Genomic DNA, 23,948 nt, shown 5'->3' with positions numbered 1-23,948 from the left:
TTCTTCATGCCAGAGATTAAAGGATAAAATTTCAAAAACAAAACTAAAACTTTGCGTATTTATAACATTTTTAAAAATCCAAATTGATTTTCAAATATTTACTTAATGGTTACAGTTTAATGTTAACACAACTTTTATATTTTAGATTGAGAAATTGGGATGTTAACATTTCAGGTAATTAAAAAGTCATTTGACAAGTCAATAAGGTTGCCAGTGTTGTACAAGTCATTTGGTCCATGCTCAATAAATAACATGTTGACAAATTTTTGCTTGATTTCATTTTCATGTTAAAATGTCTTTTAAACTGTATCTGTTGTATCATAGCCATTCTATCCTGTAAGGCAAAGCAAAATTAAAAATGAAAGCATCATTGCAGGAATTAGTATTGTCTTTTGGAGATTGTGCTTTGGAGTTTTACAGAGATTCAGAAATTTAGAGGACCTCGTGTTTTCTCTAATTTATTGCAGCCTTCAAATTAGGATGGACACTAATTAGTAGCATCTGCTCATCTCATAAACCAACTGGAGCCAGTGGTTGCTGACAAACTTAGAGTATGATGGCATTTTTGGTACCTCACTCTGCTAGTTGTATTTCCAAATTTTGTGCACACAAATTTTTACTCTCCTTTTTTGACACATTTCAACACAGATTCAGATCAGGAATGTATTTCCTGCTCTACTATCCACATTTCTTCTCTACTGCTAGCTCTAAACCAAATTTTCAGGAAAGTGTTACATGCCATATTTCCACTACAATCTTAGCCATTCTTAGCTACAGATGGCATGGTCAGTGGTTCAGAGTGGTGGTTTTTAAGTCAGCCTGCTGGGTTTCCAATCTGAGATCTTCTAAGTGGTCAATTAATTTTTTTCTATGTCTTGGTTTCTTTGGCTGAAAAATGAATGTATCCTTACTGCCTTTGGTATAAGCATGTTTGAAAAGAATTGACAGGCAGAGGAGCACAAGCACATCTATCCTTATTACACAATAGCTGCACTCTATTAAACATTTTGATCTGCATTGTGAAGATGCTGATCACTAACAGATTGGGGCCATTTTGGGCAAATTGAGAATACAGAGAACAAGTTTTTGAAACACTAAAGTTATCCATAAGATTAGGTCTTTTAGAATGTTTTAGTTCTGTTTTTCAGATTTTCAGTAGAAGGCTTCATGCTATCTAGGCGCCTTGTATTTTCATGAAGAAAAATGATATTGCTGCATTAAAGGATGAAGTTTTACATACATTTGATTTACAGCATTTGGCTTGATCTCAAGACAAATAGTTCGGTGATACCAAGAAATAGTGTCCAAAAGCACAGAAAACATTTATGCACTAAAGGAGGAGGGAGGGGCTAAAATATGAATAACATGAAAGACTTTAAAGAGTAGGTCAGAAGAATTTGTCCACTGTACAGTTTTTAGTGAGACGTTTCTCGCCTGTCTTTGTGTTGGCTTATCTCATTAAATACTATAACGTATATGAGGACCAATTGTAGAAGGAAATGAAAAGTTTAATTATAAAGCATGATATGATATGCTTCTAGCACTGATATTTGCTTTCATGATGTTTGGAAAATATCATGTTATTTATTTCTTTAGTGTGAACTCTGTCCTGATTTTTAAAAGCTCCTTAATTTGAAAGAATGTAAATGAGTGACTCTACATGACAAGTTATTTGTTTTTCCTTGATTACAATATTCCTCTCTTTCTCTTAACTATTCCCTACCTCACTCTGCTCCTAACCCCTGGAAATCTAGTATATTGTCAAGTAAAATCACTTTCTTGTAGATGATCCTTAGGATTTTTTTTATATATGAGCCTTAAAAACATTTCTCCAATGTTTATTTTTATAAAACATTTTATATTTAATAGAGGGACAAAGGAAAAGAAGAAATACAATTCATGAATTCAAAAAATCAGCAAAGACTACCCTAATCAAAATAGATCCAGCACTGAAGATAAAAACCAAAAAAGTGAATACTGCAGACCAATGTGCTAATAGATGTACTAGGAATAAAGGACTTCCATTCACTTGCAAGTAAGTTACTTCATTTTCTTCTTAGAATAATTTTCCAAATATAGCATGCATGTATTATAATCATGTGTCTTTTGTGTTGTAGTCAATGTGATTTGATCATAAAATTGTAAGTTTGACTCTAGATTTAACTCACTACAAACGAAGACTTAGCTCTCAGTTTATGGAAACATAGCTTGAGTAAGGGAGAGCGCAAAAACTGCTACCTTCTAAAATCCACAGTGGCTTTGGTTATGGAATTTGTTTTCTCATCTGATGAGCAATTGAATTTGAGTAACTAAAATGAAATTCAACTGGCTTTGGGTTTTAAAATATCTATTCAGAGTAACTTTTTTTTTCCTTGCAAGAGGAATGGAGGAATTTTTAGAACAGAATTTGGGCAGCAGCCAAAATTTACTTCATCTTTATTATATCATTGCATTTAGGGATTTAAATAAAAGGTGTTGAGAGAATTAGTTTAAAAATTAGAGAGACTGGTGTCAGCAGAGACTGTTTAAAAGAAGAGGATAGCAATGGTAAAGTTTCAGGTGAAAATTGATGGGGCAATTTAAAGAGGCATGGGGGACTTAAATGGAGAGTTTCATGTCTTTTGACAGTCCCTGTGTGACCTCATAGGGAAGAATTCCTTACTACAGGGGTCCTTAACCCCCTACCCCTGCCACTAGTCTGTGGCCTGTTAAGAAACAGGACTCACAGCGGGAGTGAGCTGCAGGCCAGTGAGCATTACTGCCTGAGCTCCACCTCCTGTTGGATCTGCCACATTAGATTCTCATAGGAGCTGAACCCCATTGTTAACTGCACATGAGTGGGATCTAGGGTGTGCGCTCCTTATGAGAATCTAGTGCCTGATGATCTGAAGTGGAACAGTTTCATCCCAAAACCATTCCCGGCTCCCCGGCCCACCCCCACCCCCACTCCACACCCTTGGAAAAATAAACTAGTCCTTGGTGCCAAAAAGGTTGGGAACTGATGCCTTACTACTTTGCCAGTGATCCCAGAGGATAAAACTCTTTGTTTTGGGCTAAGAGGGTGACAATTTCATTCGAATCGTCTCCTAAACTGTCAGAAGAAGACACATTTTTTTAGTTCTTCATTATCTTACCTCACTTATTTCCCACTCTTTCACTCCCTATTTTATCTTTTTTTTTTTTAACAGGGTCATGCATAAAATCCTGTACATATTAAATTCTACTCAATTACATTTAGGTAGTGACCCATAATGTGACCACAGGGTTTAGTAATGTCATGGCAAGTGGTCCTAATTTCATCTTGCCTTTTTCAGAGAAATAAATGTTATGGGCCTGAGAGGAAAGAGCATGGTCAGAAAAGATCTTTATCAGGTTTAGGTTGAGGAAAGACTGTCTGCTTTCCATTTCTAGAGTGAAACTGCCAATTTCCGGGAGATAGTTCCTGGCAAGAGGAGTGGGAATTGACTTTGCAAGTATATTCCTATGATAATTCTGTTTTATTCCCTGACTTTCCTATAAAAGCCTTGCTATTGTTAAAAATAGAGACAACTACTCTCAATCAACATCTCAGCTGTGTAGATTCATGGAGATGTTCCAGCAGTTGAGGAGGATAGAGTTGTATTTTCCCCTCTCAGGGCTGGAAGGGCAAGGAAAAGGGAAGGAGAGGACACCTCATTGCTGATTTTTAACTTTGAAAATAAGCTCTCTTGGACTCACAAGTAAGGAAAGTATTGCTACTATTCAATTTTCACATTAGTCAACCGTATACTTAGGAAAGAAAAACTTTCCTTTTGTTTTATTTACTAGGAACTAAAATGATTTTACTGGAGAAGACATTAATAAATTAGTAAGTGCTCACATATTCCATATATATGAGATTTCATACTTTCCTACCATATTTTGGTTGAGTTATATTTATACTCCAAATTTATGGCAACCTGTGCAGAAAACCACAGGTAATATTATGTATTAGAGCCAAGATTTATTGGCCCAGAAATGGTAAAATCCTCCTCATTCATACACACATACACACACACACACATGCACATAGACACACATACGTATTTGGGATTATTAAATGTCTTAGCTATATAGAATTGAATGAACATACTATGATACTAAGAACTTAGGGTCTTAATGAATCAAAGGATGTTGTTTCTAGACATGTTATATAAAACAGAATTATGTAAAAACAATGAAAAATACTGTAAACCACTTATAAAATACCAAAGAAGTGTGGGAAACCATCTGTGATGTGAATGAGTGTGAGGTGGAACATTCTTAAATATTGTTTTTTCTTGAGAAGATATCAACAATATTGATTTTCTAGAGATTCAAATTATTCTTTGCTGGGTAGGAAAGATGACCAAGAATGCCTGATTCTAAGCTCTTCAGGAAATAGCTCATTCATAAATTCACTTAATAAGATAGGAAGCTTTCCTCTTTTAGCCATGGCTGGCAACTGGTACTAGAATTGCCTTCCTGCCATAAACAAATAGGAAATAGACAAAATAAGCTGTGGAAAAGATTACAACTAGAACGATGTTAAGATAAAGACTCTAAAAGTCAAACCTAAAAGAAGATGCAACTTACGGAATTTGATGGCTTCCACCCACTTTATATGGAGGTGTAAAATAATATAAAAAACACTTTTCTTAAAGAATTTGTCATTGTATTGAAACGAGAGAAGAGAGTGAATGAGATCAGCAAACCGGAAATCCTGTTACCCACTTTACAGATGGAATCACTTAAAAACAAATTTATCGCTTTTTTGCATATTTATCATTTTGTTATATAAATAGGTTCTTTTAGTGAACAATAACAAAAAACCAATATAATACTTAGCTATAGGAATAGTAGGGGTGGCATGTCTTCATAACTTTCTTTAAGATGTTATGTCAAAAATATATTCTCTAATATTACTAGTTTTCTTTAAATTAAAAATGCTTAGCACTTTGGGAGGCCGAGGCGGGTAGATCACGAGGTCAGGAGATCAAGACCATACTGGCTAACATGGTGAAACCCCGTCTCTACTAAAAATACAAAAAATTAGCCAGGCGTGGTGGTAGGCACCTGTAGTCCCAGCTACTCGGGAGGCTGAGGCAGGAGAATGGCGTGAACCTGGGAGGCAGAGCTTGCAGTGAGCTGAGATCACACCACTGCACTCCAGCCTGGGTGACAATGTGAGACTCTGTCTCAAAAACAAAAAAACAAAAAATGCTTATATAAGCAAACCTGTTTAGGAAATATTAGCTTAAATAGTTATCCTCAACAAGATTTTCATAGCTTTTAATAAACTGCAATGTTTTATAATTCACCAAAAAATTACATTATATGCAAAAATTTCCAAACACTTGGTTTCAGATCCCACTTTTTAGGAGAATCCCTAGCACATTGATATATCTAATGCACCTTAGAAAATGTCATTTTAGAATATATTTTTTACAGTTATACACTTTGTAAATTACTCCTGATATCTCAGATATAATTGAGATAGCTTAAATATCTCAAATATAATACCATTTTGTACAAGTGTGGATAAAAATATTCCAACTTTCTGTGAAGTTACAGAAAAATAAAGCCTTCAGAAATAATTTAAATAGTTGTGTTACATATTGATTTTGCATGTTAAAACTGTTATTTTTCTACAAGCCTTTTGGAATAACATGAGAATATTCCAAAGAGTATTCAATCTGATATTTAAATCTACACCTACAAAAACTTAATTTTGTTCTTTCTTGTTTGGCTATCAAAATGGTAGATTCAAATTTTACTCATTTTTTTATGTATATGTAATTATGCATTTGTTTCTATATTGTCCTCCTTGATGAACCATATGCCCATTCTTTAAATACTGTATAAATAGTAGTATTTCTTATTTTCATTCTGATATTTTTTTCAGGGCTTTTGTTTTTGATAAAGCAAGAAAACAATGCCTCTGGTTCCCCTTCAATAGCATGTCAAGTGGAGTGAAAAAAGAGTTTGGCCATGAATTTGACCTCTATGAAAACAAAGGTAACTGACTTCTCCCTAAATATTGCATAATGAAATAAAGTATAATGAAATGTATGTTTGTAATTTCTTGCCAGAGTGGTCTTTCTCACTGATTTTTCTACTATATATGAGATATTTTATGTAGTCAATTCATCCATTAAGACAGTTGAAACTAGTATCTTGACTATTTTTAGTATGGTACTTTAAGGAGAACATTTTCAAAACTTTTCATAATCTTGATTCCCTTCCTCCCTCTGTTTATTTTTATTTTTATTTTTTTTGGAGCATCTCCTAGAACTGGCATTCTCCATGTTCATTTTAGAAAGTGCTACTTTAATTCATTATAAAGTTTAAAACACTTTATATTACAGCAAATTTTGAGTTTGCTATAGTATTTTGCATTTAACAATGTTGGATAACTAAATTATAGTGACGATTACTGATGATAACAAAATATGGAGATTTTGGAGAAATGAGTTGGGACTATGTTTCATCATATACTTGAAAAAAATATTCCTTTAAAGGAGGAATTGAGACCATATTATTTGCTGATTGCCTATTCTGGTGGTCTGATATTATGTTCACTAGGTATTTACTTTGTTCAAAAGCAGAATCAAGTAAATGAAATAATTGAAGAATGTTAAACAACCGTGTCCTATTAAATTCAGATACATAACCTGGTACAATATATAGATGTTTTCAAGTTAATAGGGTAAATGTTTAAATAAAATTAAAAATAAATTCATGGTAGAAGTAAGTTAATCTTTATACACCTCAATAATACTACAAATTCTGAACATAATTCATGATCTAGTATAACACCATTCTTACTTCAAACTGTCTTCTAGGTTGCTAACAACTGCATGTACTATTATTTGGTAGGAATATATAGGTTATTACAATTTGGTTGTCCTATCAGTTAGCAGTGGAAATGTTTGCAAAAATATGGAAACTAATAAGCAAGCTACCTCATGCATATGCATATATAAACAAAAATCCACACAATTTTACTAAGAAGGACAAATTAATTATCTTAGGTAACTTTTTGAATTCAATATAGGTTTTAAAAATCATTTAATTTTTGTTTTTAATATTTTCTTAAAATGGTCTATATATTTGAGCAAATCATAATTGCTTGGCTAGTTGAGTATACAGACTATGTTAAGTACAGAGACTGCTCTCTGGAGTTATCTATGCATATATACACCAAATTAAAACTTCTCAATCATCTGTTTGTTTTGGATTATTCAGAAATATGTTATTTTGAAAATACTAGTGGAAGCTTTAGGCAAGAAATTTCAATGTTATTTGAAATAGTTTACAAGAGTTAATTACTTACAGGTTTGAACGCAATTTTTTTCTTAAATACTGCATATGTTTTGCATAGTTGCAATAATTTTATCTACTTTCTTCAATAGACTACATTAGAAACTGCATCATTGGTAAAGGACGCAGCTACAAGGGAACAGTATCTATCACTAAGAGTGGCATCAAATGTCAGCCCTGGAGTTCCATGATACCACACGAACACAGGTAAGAACAGTATGAAGAAAAGAGATGAAGCCTCTCTTTTATACATGTTAACAGTCTCATATTAGTCCTTCAGAATAATTCTACAATCCTAAAATAACTTAGCCAACTTGCTGAATTGTATTACGGCAAGGTTTATATGAATTCATGACTGATATTTAGCAAATGATTAATTAATATGTTAATAAAATGTAGCCAAAACAATATCTTACCTTAATGCCTCAATTTGTAGATCTCGGTATTTGTGAAATGATAACGTAAACTTCATTTAAAAGGATTCTTCTTCCTCTTTCTGTCTTTGTGAAAGTACGGCATCGTGCAGGGGGAGAGGTTGATTGTGAAAAATCAAAGGTAGATGAGATTCTTACTGAGGGCTGAGGGTTCTTTAACCTTGGTGGATCCCAATATTGGTTGCACATTAAAATCACCTGCTGCAAGCCCTTGACGAATCTTACTTAGAAGATGACAACACAGAACAATTAAATCAGAATCTCCGGGGAGAATAAGGCACCAGTATTTTTTGAGCTCCCACCATGATTCCAAAGTGCAGCCAAATTTGAGAACCACTGCTAAAAGCTCAAGCTTCGGATTGACCAGCTTTTCCATCTCACCTATCGCCTAAAGACCAAATTGGATAAATGTGTTCATTACGACAGATGGGTACTATTTAAAGATGAGTAAACACAATATACTTAGGCTCGTCAGACTGAGAGTTTTAATCATCACTGAGGAAAAACATAGACATCTAATACTGACTGGAGTATTAGTCAAGGCTTATTTCACACACAATTTTATCAGAAACCAAAGTAGTTTAAAACAGCTCTCCCCTTGTTAGTAATGCATTGGGAGGGTTTACTTTACCAGGTACCTTGCTGAGCAATGTACCTTGTTAATCTCATTTACTTGTCATGAGAACCACACAGCGGGTAGTTTTATTGGTTCTATTTTACCTACATAACAAAACTGAAGCATAAAAACACTTAGTAAGTTTTCAGTGTCATGCACAACTAGGAAGTGACATGGCCAGAATATAAGCCCAGTCACCATCACTCTATAACCTGTGCTTTTAACAACTTCAGGGCATGAAACATTTGGCCGGTCAGTAGAACCCATGCTGTGATTTGTTTTTGCACTGGTGGTGATGACTGCCTTGTTGAATCTACTTTTTATTCTATTCCATTTTGGGGACACAATTCTGCAAGATGATTCTTCATTAGGAAACAGAGATGAGTTATTGACCAACACAGAAAGAAAAAGAGTTTGTTGCTCCACACTGGGATTAAACCTATGATCTTGGCCTAATTAACACTAGCTAGTAAGTGTCCAAGCTGATCATCTCTACAACATTTCAATAACAGAAAACAACAATTTTCAAAATTAGTTACTTACAATTATGTAGAAATGCCTCTAAAACACAGTATTTTCCTTATATTACGAAAACAAAAATTGCGATTGGTTTTGTCCTCTCTTGAGAGTTTGCATGGTGTTACTCCCTGCATAGTGAAGAAAACATTTTATTTAAGTAGATGGATCTAAGTTTTTCATGAACAAAGGAATGACATTTGAAATCAATCCTACCCTAGTCCAGGAGAATGCATTAGACTAACCTAGTAGGGGTCTTATTTCACCCTGAGTTTTCTATGATTGTGATTCTCTGCTGGAGGAGTAAATGTGAAATAGATCTCTCTGGGAACTGGCTTCCCAGTCCAATCAGCTCTTTTACCAATGAACACTTCCTTGTGATATAGATGTTTATGGCCGAGAGGATCCAGTATATTAATAAAATCCCTTTTTGTATTCAATGAGGGAAACACATAATTTTCATCAATTAGCAGCTTATTGGAATATCTGTATTATGGTTTAACACTTTTAAGTGTTGACTAAAGATTAATTTTACAGAAAATAGAAAAAGAAATATGTTTCTGTCCAGAGGAATGATTTATTGTTGACCCCTAAATTGAAATATTTTACTAGTGGCTTAATGGAAAGATGATGATAGATGATGAAATTAATGTAGAAGCTTAACTAGAAAATCAGGTGACCTGATATCTACATCTGTATCCTTCATTGGCCACCCAGCATTCATTAATGAATCAGATGATGGAATAGATCAAGTTTCCTAGGAACACAGTGAATATTAAAAGAAAACAAAGAGAGTCTAGCACCTAGAAGACCTAGTTTATATTTCAAAGTATATTTGGATGTAACCCAATTTTAAACATTTCCTCACTCGTCTCTCTTAAAGCCTTGCCAACAGCAAGGACAGAGAACCAAAAATAGTGTATATATGAATAAATGCTTATTACAGAATCTGCTGACTGGCACATGCTTTGTGTGTAATGGGTTCTCATAAACACTTGTTGAATGAACACACATAAGTGAAAGAGCATGGCTAGGCTTCATCCCTTGGTCAAATATGGGGTGCTAAAGAAAAGCAGGGGAAATACATTGGGACACTAACAAAAAAAAAAAAAAACAGTTAATTTAGGTAAAAGGTAAAATACACCACAGAATGAAGAAAAGAGATGACCCAGACTGCTCTTTAACCTTCATGTCCTACAGAGGTTTTTGATATGGATTGCATTCAGAATTGTGGAAAGGAGCCCATCTTTTCTCTTCATTTAGATTTCATTAACTCCAATGGGGGAATTTTATTCCTGTTTTGGCCATATCTACTTTTGATTTCTACATTATTCTCTCTTCCTTTCTACCTGTATTTTTCCTAATAAATTGTTGACTTATTAATTCACTACTTCCTCGCAGTTTTTTTTTGGCTTTACAAATCCACTGGAAAGGTATATGGGTGTATCACTTTGTGTATTTCGGTGTGCATGTGTAGAGGGGACAAAAATCCTCTCTCAAACTATAAATATTGAGTATTTGTGTATTGAGCATTTGCTATAACTACTAGGTTTCTTAAATAATCTTAATATATAAAATGATATAGAAAAAGGGAAATTATAGTTCGTATGATTCATCTAAGTGAAGAGATTAAAACCCAGGGAGTAAATAAATTGTCTAAGGACTAAGGTTGTATACTATTTAGGTGATAGATATGGGGCAACCGTATGGGTTTTATGATTAACAAATAAACTTCTCACCACTCTACCATATCAACTTTTCCATAAAAGAGAGCTATAGTATTCTTTGCTTAAATAAATTTGATTAGTGAATGACTTCTTGAAAACATAGAAAGCAAAAGTCACATTTGATTCTATCAGAAAAGTGAGTAAGCCATGGCCCAAACAAAAGATGCATTAAAATATTCTGGAATGATGGAGCTAAAAGTAAGAAAAATGACTTTTTAAAAAAGTTTACTGTTAGGAATTGTGAAATTATGCTGAATTTTAGTTGCATTATAATTTTTGTCAGTCATACGGCCTGACAACCTGTCTTATTTCTATTTCCCCATATGAGGAATGCTAGTGAAGTATGGATATTAACTATTACTACTTAGATGCATTGAAGTTGCATAATATGGATAATACTTCACCAGTTCCCTGAAAATGTTTAGTTAGTAATAAGTCTCTTACACTATTTGTTTTGTCCAATAATTTATATTTTCTGAAGACTTAACTCTAGAATACACTCATGTCAAAATGAAAGAATTTCATTGCAAAATATTGCTTGGTACATGATGCATACCTGTATTTGTTTTGTGTCACAACATGAAAAATGATGGTTTATTAGAAGTTTCATTGGGTAGGAAACACATTTGAATGGTATTTACTAAGAGACTAAAATCCTTGGACTTCACTCTAATTTTAGTGCCATTTAGAACTCAAGGTCTCAGTAAAAGTAGAAATAAAGCCTGTTAACAAAACGCAAACTGAATATTAAAAATGTAATTGGATTTTCAAAGAAATGTTTACTGGTATTACCTATAGATGTATATTCTTTATTATGATCTTTTGTGTAAAGTCTGGCAGACAAATGCAATATCTAATTGTTGAGTCCAATATCACAAGCAGTACAAAGGTATAAAAAAGACTTGGCCTTTTCTAATGTGTTAAAATACTTTATGCTGGTAATAACACTAAGAGTAGGGCACTAGAAATTTTAAGTGAAGATAATGTGTTGCAGTTACTGCACTCAATGGCTTACTATTATAAACCAAAACTGGGATCACTAAGCTCCAGTCAGTCAAAATGATCAAAATTATTGAAGAGAATAAGCAATTCTGTTCTTTATTAAGACACAGTAGATACAGACTACAAAGTGGAGTGTGCTTAATAAGAGGTAGCATTTGTTAAGTGTCAATTACTCTATTATCCCTTGGAGCTTCTCAAAATAACCATATAAGGTGTAAGATGTTAAAGGTTATGGTTACACTCAGTGCACAGGTAAGCTAATAGGCTGAGAGAAGCTAAATTACTTGCTGGGGTCTCACAGTAAGAAAGTGAGCTGAAGTTTCAGCCCAGATTTAATTGGATTCTGGGCTCTTTATTCATGTTACTTCATGAATATGTTTCTCAATTGTGCAGAAAAAAGGGGGCTATTTATAAGAAAAGCAATAAACAAACAAGTAATGATCTCAAATAAGTAATGCAAGAAATAGTGAGATTTCAAAATCAGTGGCAGCGATTTCTCAGTTCTGTCCTAAGTGGGCTTGCTCAATCACCTGCTATCTTTTAGTGGAGCTTTGAAATTATGTTTCAAACAACATCGATTCAGTTCTAGAATGTTTGACTCAGCAAATTAACAGGCTCATCTCTCTAACTTGATGGTGAATATGGAAATTCAGCTAAATGGATGTTAATAAAATTCAAACGTTTTAAGGACAGATGGAAATGACAGAATTTTAAGGTAAAATATATGAAGGAATATAAGATAAAGGATTTTTCTACCTTCAGCAAAAACATACCCACTAATTAGTAAAATTAATAGGCAAAAAAAAGTTGCATGCTCTTATACTGTAATGATTATCATTTTAAAACTAGCTTTTTGCCTTCGAGCTATCGGGGTAAAGACCTACAGGAAAACTACTGTCGAAATCCTCGAGGGGAAGAAGGGGGACCCTGGTGTTTCACAAGCAATCCAGAGGTACGCTACGAAGTCTGTGACATTCCTCAGTGTTCAGAAGGTAAATAAACCTGAATGCCATGTGGGCCATTCTATTCCCCCTATGTGTAGAACTGTAACTCACATTAAAGGTTAACAGCAACGAATCAATCATAACAAATATGTTGTTCATGCAAATGCAACTACAAATAATTATTTAAACATTTTTATACAATGTTTTTAAAACTGTTGGATTATCACCAGATTAATGCAAAATAACAGAGTGAGTTATCAGTTTGAATTTCAACACTGCCTGAGACATCCCTCTGGGGAAAGTGAAAGAGAGGGTTTACTTACCTACTGTCTTGAGCTCACATACCTCAAAATCTACTACTGTGTGGCACCTGAAAGGAGTTGAATGAAGCTTAGCCTTTCATTAGCAATGTTAATTCTATTCAACCAGCACCTGCTTCCACAGAAATTTTGTCCAAACTATCATGAAGTGGTGTGACAAGGGTATATGGACCCAGAAGATAATGCAATATAAGAAGGGATCACTGGAAGCTTGACCCCATGCACATTTTGGTGAAAATGTGCCTAGAATCAAATGTGACACATAGACTGGAACTGAGTACCATTCAGGATAGGATCTGAAGAGATCAAAGCAATGGAGCCCAAACTGTCTTGAAGGCAGGCACCTTAAATCCATGTCTATGTTTTCAGCTCTTCTCACAGCATAAAAGGGCATTGTCCTTACTTTTGCAGTGGAAAACTGAATGGCTGACAAGATGGAAGAGTAACCCTTTCAGCATTGTATGTGGTTTCATTTTTCTTAGTTATCTGGCTACTGAATAGCTGGATTTTTCAGTTCTGTCAGAAACTCTAAATTTCCAAAAATCTAAGTGAAACATGGATGAAACTCTGTTAGAAAATTATTAGGATTTTGGAGTATTTGGGGAGGGGGACTACTGTAATGCTGTCCAAGTTTTATACTAAGATATCTTACCTGTTTGTTATTAACCAAATATTTTTTAAAATATTTCCTCCATAAATATTCATTTAATATTAGGTTGATATTTATCACATAAAAAGTAAAGGCTACTGTTAGCTAATTGTCACAGAGAAGGATTTGTTTTCTGTTGTTAGTGAATTTGAAATCCTTGACTTTATGTGCTACAGCCAGTTCCATCTCTGTTTGTAAATTCTTACTTTCCATTCCATATCATATTCTGTTCCCTATAACCTCTTCATTGTTTTCTTTTCTTTTAAAAATAATAAACTTTTCTATGATCACGTTATGAACAAGTCTGTTTTGTATGAATAAGTCTGAATGAATTAATATTTGTCTTAAACTTGCACATGGAAGAAAAAAAAAACCCTACTTTTAGGGGAATCTCTCCTATTACAGTTTTCTGAGGTTGAAAATCATTGACAAGGGGTTTTGTTTGACCTGAGAACGTGTTTTCAAAGGCTGGTACCTTGGCCAAACTTTAAACAGCTTACTATTTTCGTTACCTGCCTGGTTCTTGTGAGAATATGATTTTTCAACTACGGGTTTATAAGAAAAACATTCATCAAAATATACTTACTTAACATAGGACTGGACTGCTAGGCGACATAGATTAAAAGTGCTAGAAAAGAAGTCCTTGAATAAATCCTATTTTCAGTTATTCTTATCTCATTAGAATGTAACTGTCTAGTATCTTTAATAATTTGAGGTCATCACACCTCCCTTAGAAAAGGGCATTGCTCGTTGGTATTAATGGCACATGATGCTATTGGTCACCGTGGCACCAAAGGTTGCAGACATGTTCTTTCTGGAAATAATTAGTGGCCTGGCAATAGTGGAATAACTCTCCTGTGGGAGAAGAGAACCAACATCTGCCCTGTAGGTTAAACATATTTCGGAGACTATGAGTTAAACTGTGATATTTTAAATTCAAGCTAACACAAGCAATGTGTTAGCAGGATTTTAATGAAAAATATCCAGAATAAGAAGCATTGTCAAAACATTGGCAGAGAAAAAGAGTGACTTATAAAATCAATAATATAAAATATACAAAATAATGTGACATGATATAAATTTCTTCTAAAATACATATAAGGGGGAAACCTCAAAATCCAGAATGCTTAAGTTGTATAATAGATGGGCCATTTCTATCCATGGATACAAATTAAATGGTAAGTTATAAAGGTTATTTTATTATGGCTAAGGTAGCAACTATAAAATCATTTTGCATATTTAAAATTAAAGAAGAAAAACACCCATAATCAAACTTCAGACTGTTCAAATGAAAAAGACATATAGAACAGTATATATTTTTTGAAATTTTTGTAATTATGCTTAACACTTGGCTATATAATCACCTGAAATTTGTTTAAAATTAAAAGAATTGTATCTGATAGTCAATGATTAATATTATTTTCTTATAATTTAAAATTTTAAAATATAGTAAATATTCCAAAAGAAAACAAATATTCTTCTATCACATTTATCACCTTCCAGTTAGATAAGAGGAATAAGTTCAATAGATCTATTGTGTGAATGGTGACTATAGATAATAATATTATATTGTATATTTAAAAAATGCTGAGACTAGATGTTAAATGTTCTTACCACAAAATTTCTATGTGAAGTAATGCATATGTTAACTAGTTTGATTTAGTCCACTGACAATGTATATATGCTTCAAAACATCATGTCGTACATGATAAATATGTAGACTTTTATTGGACAGTTTTAAAAAAGAACCTTATAGAGTTATACAGAGAAAATAATTAGTGCTTGATTCAAAAGTTTTAGAAAGTTGAGGTATGCAAAATCCAATTTCTTGCTTTAGCGTTTGCTTGAAATTTAAAATAAAACAATCATTAGTCATTGGAACAGATGTCATTTCTAATGATTGTCAAATGATCAAGTAAATATATTTTAATTAAGCCATAATCATTATTTTAAAAAATACAATACATTTAAAATCCCACATAATACTGACATAAGTTTATGTGTATAATTCGATACTCTATGTGAAGAAAGACTTTTAAAAACAAAGATTAAATGGCAAGTTACAAAGGTTAAATGGCAACTCATAATTTATTTTTCAAACTTTTATTTATACATGTAAATTTGTGAGACTATTTATATTTTAAACACTCAGTTTTGTTGAAGTAATCACCTGTATGGATTTTTCTGAGACTGTCTTTAATGGAATAAAACAAACACTAATTAAAAATAGATTCAGATACTTTCAAAATAACTGTTTTAGTCTGTATACTCATATCACTCCTGTTTTATGACTGAGAAAAATGAAACACATTTTTAAAGTTTGGTTGGTTAGTATGATGAGAAAGCTGTTAAATTAATCCTCTGTGTTTTCTAATTCATATACAGTTTTTGTAGTATTCTACTATTATTCAGTCCAGAACTGTACTTAGAACAAATATTGAACCGATGAACAGAAACCATTACTCTGTGAGTTTTTGTGATCTATCTAGGGCAGTAGTTAGCTTGTTTTGTTGTTTTGTTTTGTTTTGTTTTGTTTTAGAGGAGAACTTGCTGGAGCAGGTAAATAATGTACTGACAGCAATAGACAGAGCCAAAGGGCATTCCTACATATAAACTGTTACATCGTTTATATGTTCACCTGTTTCCTTGAGTACATGGACTTGGTTTCACCTGAACTGCTTGACTTTAAGAAAATTTAGAAGAATCTGAGAATTCCCAAAGCTTGAAAAGTGAATATGAGTTAAAAATTTGGCTTTCTTGAGATAATTCTTATGACTAACTTGATGGCTTGATTCCGTGGTAAAACAGCCAACTTTTCAGCCATTGACTTTGGATAAGGTGTCCAATCTAGTTACATTCCCATGCACTTTCCCTGCAATTCCTCCAATAGATGAGACTGCAACAGGAGAGCAAGTTAACTGTTGTAAACAAAAAAGCAGAGGGCAATGAGGACAATGTTGAAAAGGGTAGGGATACCAACTTTCTAAAGTTATTGCTATCAGTATATCATAAAGTATAACCAGTTAGAATATGTAGGAAATAAGTTAAAATATGTAAAACAAAAAGGCAGTTTGGGATAATGCAAACAAAATACTAAGACTATGGGTCAGAAGATTTGTGTTCCTGGCTCAGGTTTAACATTTTGTGTTTTAGGTAAGTCTCTTAAAACTTTTGTGAGACTTGTTTTCCTCACTGTAAGAATCAGATGATACCTTTCATGTTTTCATATTTATTTGTTTATTTTTGTTTTTTGTTTTTTAGACAGAGTCTTGCTCTGTTGCCCAGGCCGGAGTGGTGCAGTGGCACCATCTCGGCTCAGTGCAGCCTCCACCTCCTGGGTTCAAGCAATTCTCCTGCCTCAGCCTTCCAAGTAGCTGGGACTACAGGCACGCACCACCAGACCCAAGGTGGTCTCAAACTCCTGACCTCAGGCAATCTGCCTGCCTTGGCCTCCCAAAGTGCTAGGATTACAGGCTTGAGCCACTGCACCTGGCCTATACCTTTTATGTTAAAAGTATGGTATAAACAATCAAATAATATGTAACTGTAATATATTTAAGTATTTCAATTCAATCATGGCATGTTTAATTCCCACCCCAACAATAACTTTCATTGCTTTCTAAAATGTAACATTATTCTTGCTAACTTTTATTTATTTATTTTTAGGCCCACAACTGCAATCATAACCCTCTCTTCCCTTTACTATCAACATAGTATACTTATGCTTCTGATTTTATGTTATTTTGTCCCTTTATAATTTATCCAACTCTCATCTATTCAAGGTCCTAGTAAAATCTAGTCTCTCCTATAAAACTATTACTGCCAAATACTTAGAACTTCTTTTTTTATTTTTTGAGACGGAGTCTCGCTCTGTCGCCCAGGCTGGAGTGCAGTGGCGCCATCTCGGCTCACTGCAAGCTCCATCTCCCGGGTTCACGCCATTCTCCTGCATCAGCCTCCTGAGTAGCTGGGACTACAGGTGCCCGCCACCACACCTGATTAATTTTTTTATATTTTTAGTAGAGACGGGGTTTCACCGTGTTAGCCAGGATGGTCTCGATCTCCTGACCTCGTGATCCGCCCATCTTGGCCTCCCAAAGTGCTGGGATTACAGGCGTGAGCCACCGTGCCTGGCCAGAACTTTTATAATAGATCCTGTTATCTAGAAAGTTGCAGAGCAAAGTGAGGTCCAAGTACCAGCAACAGCAGCAATGCCTGGGAGCTTGTTATTAGTGCCCCAGCCCAGACCCACTGACTCAGAACTTGCCTCTTAACAGGATCTCAAGGTGGTTTTTGCACACATTCATATTTGAACAAGCATTGATCTGCCACACTCATAATGGAAAGTGGTCATCTTATGGAACCATCTGTTTCATTCATGTAGCTATTTTTTCTTAAAACCATTAAAATGTGTAAGTCAAGGAAAAATTTTTATAATACTGCTCAGTGTAGTGATTACCAGAAAATAATTCTATTCACCCTCATTAGAAAGGAATATACGATCACAAGCTGCATTTGCTGAAGGAGGCATAATAGATGTAATCTCTTTCCTGAGTACTATACAAGAGTAGAAATTGTATATATGAATACTTATCTTTTATGTGTGACCCTAGTACTCTATTGTACATTTCATCCAACACGAAGGAACAAATAATGATACATGCTGCATCATTTTCTTTGACGGTATCAAAATTTGTGTTCTTTAAAAAAAGAGAGAGATAACTAAATGAACCTGTTAAGCATTCAAATGGAAAGCTGAAATGTAACATTGCATCACCTATGTTGAGCACTGCTATGACCCTGGCCAACCTGAGCACCTTTATTGATATGCTCATGGACTCCACTCATTTACAGTTCAGGTGCTTATTGGGTGTAGTCTGGAAAATCTCAGTATCAAATGAAGGGAAGCTGAGTTGGCCTCTTAGCTAATGTATTAATATAAATGAAGGAAAGCAGATGGATCAAGCTAAGTTGTTGCATGTTTCAGAAAGTTAATAGTTAATGTCCCTATTAGATTATAAGAATCAAGGATTCAAAAGTGATGATTCTAATACTATAATCCCAAATTACTACAAATACTCATTAGGCTAGATTCCGTTGGATAAAACTAAACATTGATGCCTCTTCCCACTTCAGCTAAAGTTAGATGATCAGTAATTGCAAGATACAAATGATGTGTTTAAGGAAGTTTGCCTGATTCATAGGAAAGCCAAGCAATGATTTATTCCACAGGATGCTTTCTGTGCTACAAATCAACCTGTCTGTTTGAGAAGTCTCACTTTCAGCAATTGATGTGATTCAGTTTTCTGTGTGACATAAGAGGCCAGCCAGAAGAGAACAATGAATTAACCTCACAAAATCATCAGTAAGAGCCTACCTAATTACATTAGCTTATACATTTTAAAAAGAGTGGGAACATGGAGTTCAATAGCAGGTCATCTTCTATCCTAAGCCAGATAGGAATGTAAACCTGCCCAGCTTATTCAACATGGATGTTCACTAACAGAAAGGAGCTGTGATTTATTTTTTTAAAATATCCGTATTCTTTGAATTGCACCAGATTTCTATATGAAGCCAGTCTCTTAAATCTATGTGGTCTTGATTATGTCATTAACCATAAAAGTATGACACAAACTCAATTAAACTTTGTATTTCCTGTGTATGTATTTGGAGGGCAAATTGAGAGAGAAACACTATTGTGCTGACAAATAGATACTGAGATCTTTGCATTTTAGACCAACACAGGAAAAATTTCCAAGGATCTGTCTTTTATTTCCATTTTCTAGATACCTTTGAGACAGTTATTGAAAAAATAGATAGACAGCGTCGTGGCCCTATAGTAAATCTGTGTGACACTAAGTACAAAAATCCCACTTAAACTGTATGATGTGTTCTATAGGGAGTAGTTTATGTCACTATTTATAGACATTAGGCCCTAATAAAAAGTTAGAATGATGTGTAGGATTTTTTAAAAATCTGTTTACTAAACAGGTGCTGTTCTTTAAATGGAACAGTGGTGTTTTTGATTTTGCTGTCAGAAACAATTAACATGCCATACTTTAATTTTATTAGTTGAATGCATGACCTGCAATGGGGAGAGTTATCGAGGTCTCATGGATCATACAGAATCAGGCAAGATTTGTCAGCGCTGGGATCATCAGACACCACACCGGCACAAATTCTTGCCTGAAAGGTAAAATATTAATGAATCATGCTTTCAGTGATTCTTTTACAAACTATTATTCACTCTATGACACACTGCTGTGGAAATTCTCTTTATATTATGTTTTCCCGATAGGACATGAACATAACATTTAGAACTCCCAGAATGTTCAGGAGTTCTTCTGACAGAATTTCTGGCCATTATATTTGGAGGAAATAGTCTAAGGGCAAAAAGATTTATGATGAGGTACATGAGAACACTGACTACATAGTCAACTGGTCAGAGTTTCTAAAATCAGCATGGTACTGAACACAAAATCATCAGCAGGGTATAGAGTGGAAGCACAAAAAGAAGCTTCTTTCTCTCTCAGAGCAGAAACAAAACAAAACGAAAGCAAACCACAGGACCAATTCAGTAATGACCACTTTGACAAGTCTTAGCTATGATTAGAGGTATTGTTACTAATTGCAGGCAAATCTCCTTCTGGAGCAGCATCTTCAGAGACTCAGGTACTGCAGGCCACACGCATAACAGCATGACATAAGTAGTGGTCATAGGGAGTAAAAAGTAGAGCAAACCATTCAGGTTGCTTTGTCCTGGTGTGTTTTGAAATTGCCCATATAAAAAGCCAATTTGGAGAAGTCAGGCAACTAATCTATCTTTTATCCCCAGGAATAGGTTTTGAGCTTAAATTATTACCCATCTCCGCCAAAAAAAAAAAAAAAAAAAAAAAAATCATGTCTACTTTTGCCCATGTATTTTACATGAAACTTTTAAGGTGGAAAAAAAAAGGAAGAAGTTCATTTATTTTGATTATAAAGAATAAAAATACAAATAATTACACAGGAAATTCCGTCCCCCACCTTTCTTTGGAAATTGCTGTTAGGTGTTTTTTCTTTGTTCTTTTTCTCTATTCTTTTTTGTTTGGTGTTATTTTTAATGAAATTAAAACTCCAGCTTATTTTCCAAATAAATACTTGTCTTGTCATTTAAGTGAGAGCAGAAGGGATATGGTAGCAATTAAAATCAAGTCACCAATTCAGGACTCTGTTCATTTGAAGGGAGGTGGGGTGTGGAGAAAGTAGTGTGATGAAGTTTGTCTCGTGATCTGGTGAAGGTGAGGGCATGACCTCGAAGGGCTCTATTTCCAAAACTGAGTTGTCATTAGTAACAGCGCTATTGAAACTGAACTTTCAGTTTGAACTTTAAGCCTTCCCTAGAAGAGGACCTGTTTTCTTAATGAGCATTCTACATGAAGTCATGTTTTTGTAATCTGCCCTTAACTGGGTTCTAAGAGAAAGAGACTCGATTTGGAACCTCAGCTAGTGGAAAGGTACCACATAGACCTAACTTATTAGCCAGGGGATGATACTCTGTCCTTAGTGGGATATATAAATTAGTAGATTCAATAGTCAGTGATCAGCAGTCCTAGTAAGGCAAAACATAGAAAACGTCCTCTTTCCCCAGCTAGGTGTAGACAACCTAAGTGGAAAGTTATTTTGTGAGCTGAGGGGTGGGTGGTGTTTCCAGGCAGATTTACGTGACACTTTTCTTGGTGTGGTTTGCAGATATCCCGACAAGGGCTTTGATGATAATTATTGCCGCAATCCCGATGGCCAGCCGAGGCCATGGTGCTATACTCTTGACCCTCACACCCGCTGGGAGTACTGTGCAATTAAAACATGCGGTAAGTGAAGGTCAAATTTATTGCTTCCTTTTCCTCTCACAGACTGGATCTAAGCAGGCGATTATTAGTGAGACAGGTTAACAACTATTTAACTTGATGCTTTAATGTGTGCAGGTTTTAATATTTTAAGAATGTGTTACATAATCCTACCCAATCTTTTGCATTTTTGGAGACTGATTATTTTGACTGTGATAAATATGCAAATACACACATCCACAGAAAACATTTTTACTTATGGCAAGAGCCTAAACATTCTAATGCTATCAAGAAAATTTAAAAAACCACAGAGAGAGAAAAAGATCGGAAATGTGTGCAGCATCACAAAGTCATTAGGGGAGTAAAAGCTAGGACCTTAGATCCTTACCTTCCAATCCTGTATCCTTTACCTACCTTTCCTCCCCAGAGACATAACATGGGCTCTCAACTGATGGTGAACTTCTGGTGAGTGACAGAGGCTGCAGTGAAGAATAATGAGTCTAATAGAAGTTTATCAAAGATGTCTCTAATCTCTATAGCTGATCCCTACCTCTCTGGCTGTCTTTGTACCCAGCCTGCATTCTGTTTCGATCCGTCTTTTAGCAGTCCATACAATCATTTTTCTACATGCTGGCCCTTACCCAGCTTTTCTGAATTTACAATAAAAACTATTTTTTAACGTGTTTTATATTGTTCCTTTCAATCTGTGAACTTGGTCCTCTCCTCTATGGTTAAGTCACACATTTTCACTGTTCTCTTAAACAATATTACATAATGTTTTCATTTCTTTGAATACAGGGCTAATTTTTTTCAACTGGATATTAAAATTCTTTAAAATCAATAGAATTGCATAAATTTAGTAAGGTATAATAATGTTATAAATTGGCCTGATAATATAAAGTTATGTATATATGGACAGACATGTAAAGCTAAATAACCTACATAAGATCAGGCACCAGCACCTAGAGTAAAATATATAATTAAGAGGGCATGGATTGATTTTCATATATTTCACTATAGCAGAATGATGGGGAAGTTCCTCTGAGCAAACCTAACTGAATATTATCCACACTATGGTACTGCCGAGGTAAATCTCTCTCAATCTAGACCTGCTAATAAAAGGAAATGTTTTGGACAACTCTTAATACTTTGGACAACAATAAATAACTGAAGAATCTGGAAGCCTTTCAGAGTAAAACACTGTGTTCCAAGGAAATTGAATCATGTATTTTGTCCTTTAACATAAAAGATGACTCCTGTGACAGTGTTTCTCTGCATAGATTGGGTTGGTTCCACTCATTGCTTTTTAAGTTGTATTAGTCTTTCCATTGTTCTACACCAGTTAGGTATAATAAACCAACTGTTTCCCTTCTGATTTTTTGTGTGTATGTATGTGTGGTTTAGGTACTCTTTTTTTTTTTTTGAGATGGAGTTTCACTCTTGTTGTCCAAGCTGGAGTGCAATGGCACAATCTCAGTTCGCCACAACTTCCGCCTCCTGGAAGTGATTCTCCTCAAGTGATTCTCCTGCCTCAGCCTCCTGAGAAGCTGGGATTACAGGCATGCACCACCAAGCTCAGCTAATTTTGTATTTTTAGTAGAGACAGGGTTTCTCCATGTTGGTCAGGCTGGTCTCAAACTCCCGACCTCGGGTGATCCACCCGCCTCGGCCTCCCAAAGTGCTGGGATTACAGGCATGAGCCACCATGCCTGGCCGGTTTAGGTACTCTTATAAATTTTCTCTGGAATAAAACCTATACACACACACACACACACACACACACACACATACACACTCACCTGCATATTCACCCAACTGGCATGCACACACCAAGAAATCCAAATGTTGCCCTCCTCTTCAGTTCCAAACCAATCTTTAGGGTATTTTTAAAAAGAGATTGAGAGAGGCAAGAAATAGAATGACTATGACACTGGCTAGCTATTAAGTAGGTTTCTTTTTTCTCTTCTGTCCAAAAAGAGCTGGCTAGTTATGCAAGTAACATGCTATATAATTCCAATGTCTTTGTTAAGCAGAGGATAGAGTTTATAGGGTGTTAATTCTAAAAAAATGATACCTGAATTTGTAAGCCAAACCTATATCACTCAAATTTAAAAAGTCTTCTGAGCTTTGGGAATATTTTGGAAATATTTTATTAAAGGATAGCTTTTAGTTTAAAAAATACATACATGAAAGAGATATAGATATGACTATAAAGAGATGATACTTCTATTAAAGTGGATGAAATAAAATTGACATTCTGGAAACCATAAGAGATAATGTTTTATGAATATTCTTTCAAATGTTTTGGTTCACATATATAGTAAAGCCTATAATGCAAAACCAAAAATTTGGTGGTGGATTCAATTGTGCATTGATTTTCTATTGTGGCATAACAAATTACCAAAACCTTAGAGGCTAACAACAACACACGTTTATTATCTTATATTTTCTGTAGATCAGGAGTCCAGCCATAACTCAGGCAGGCTCCTTGCTAGGGTCTCAAAAGGTCCTGATCAAGGTGCCTACCACACCTCAGGTCTCATCTAAAACTCCATGTTGCATTTAAAGTTCACTAGTTTTGACAGAATTCAGTT

The 23,948-nt window shown here is 34.7% G+C and overlaps 1 protein-coding gene across 4 annotated transcripts in view; it reads left to right on the top strand.

Annotated features, from left to right (window-relative positions):
* Nucleotides 1-23,948, top strand: part of HGF (hepatocyte growth factor) — a 71,372-nt gene that overhangs the window by 5,687 nt on the left and 41,737 nt on the right. Inside the window, exons 2-8 of one of the 4 annotated variants that reach the window (XM_057302896.2) lie at nucleotides 1,870-2,035; nucleotides 5,903-6,015; nucleotides 7,413-7,527; nucleotides 12,480-12,607; nucleotides 19,601-19,721; nucleotides 21,260-21,378; nucleotides 21,782-22,037. In XM_057302896.2, coding sequence (XP_057158879.1) covers nucleotides 1,870-2,035; nucleotides 5,903-6,015; nucleotides 7,413-7,527; nucleotides 12,480-12,607; nucleotides 19,601-19,721; nucleotides 21,260-21,378; nucleotides 21,782-21,789 — 770 coding nt within the window. In that variant the 3' untranslated portion in view covers nucleotides 21,790-22,037. Of the gene's footprint in view, nucleotides 1-1,869; nucleotides 2,036-5,902; nucleotides 6,016-7,412; nucleotides 7,528-12,464; nucleotides 12,608-19,600; nucleotides 19,722-21,259; nucleotides 21,379-21,781; nucleotides 22,038-23,948 lie in introns of those variants that run through there. The other 3 variants (XM_057302895.2, XM_003822742.6, XM_008976326.4) reach the window with 3 other exon arrangements.

The sequence above is a fragment of the Pan paniscus genome, chromosome 6, assembly GCF_029289425.2.
Source record: "Pan paniscus chromosome 6, NHGRI_mPanPan1-v2.0_pri, whole genome shotgun sequence".
Classification (NCBI taxonomy): domain Eukaryota; kingdom Metazoa; phylum Chordata; class Mammalia; order Primates; family Hominidae; genus Pan; species Pan paniscus.
Note: the sequence above shows the minus strand (reverse complement) of the source record. Positions and strands in the feature narration are given on the sequence as shown.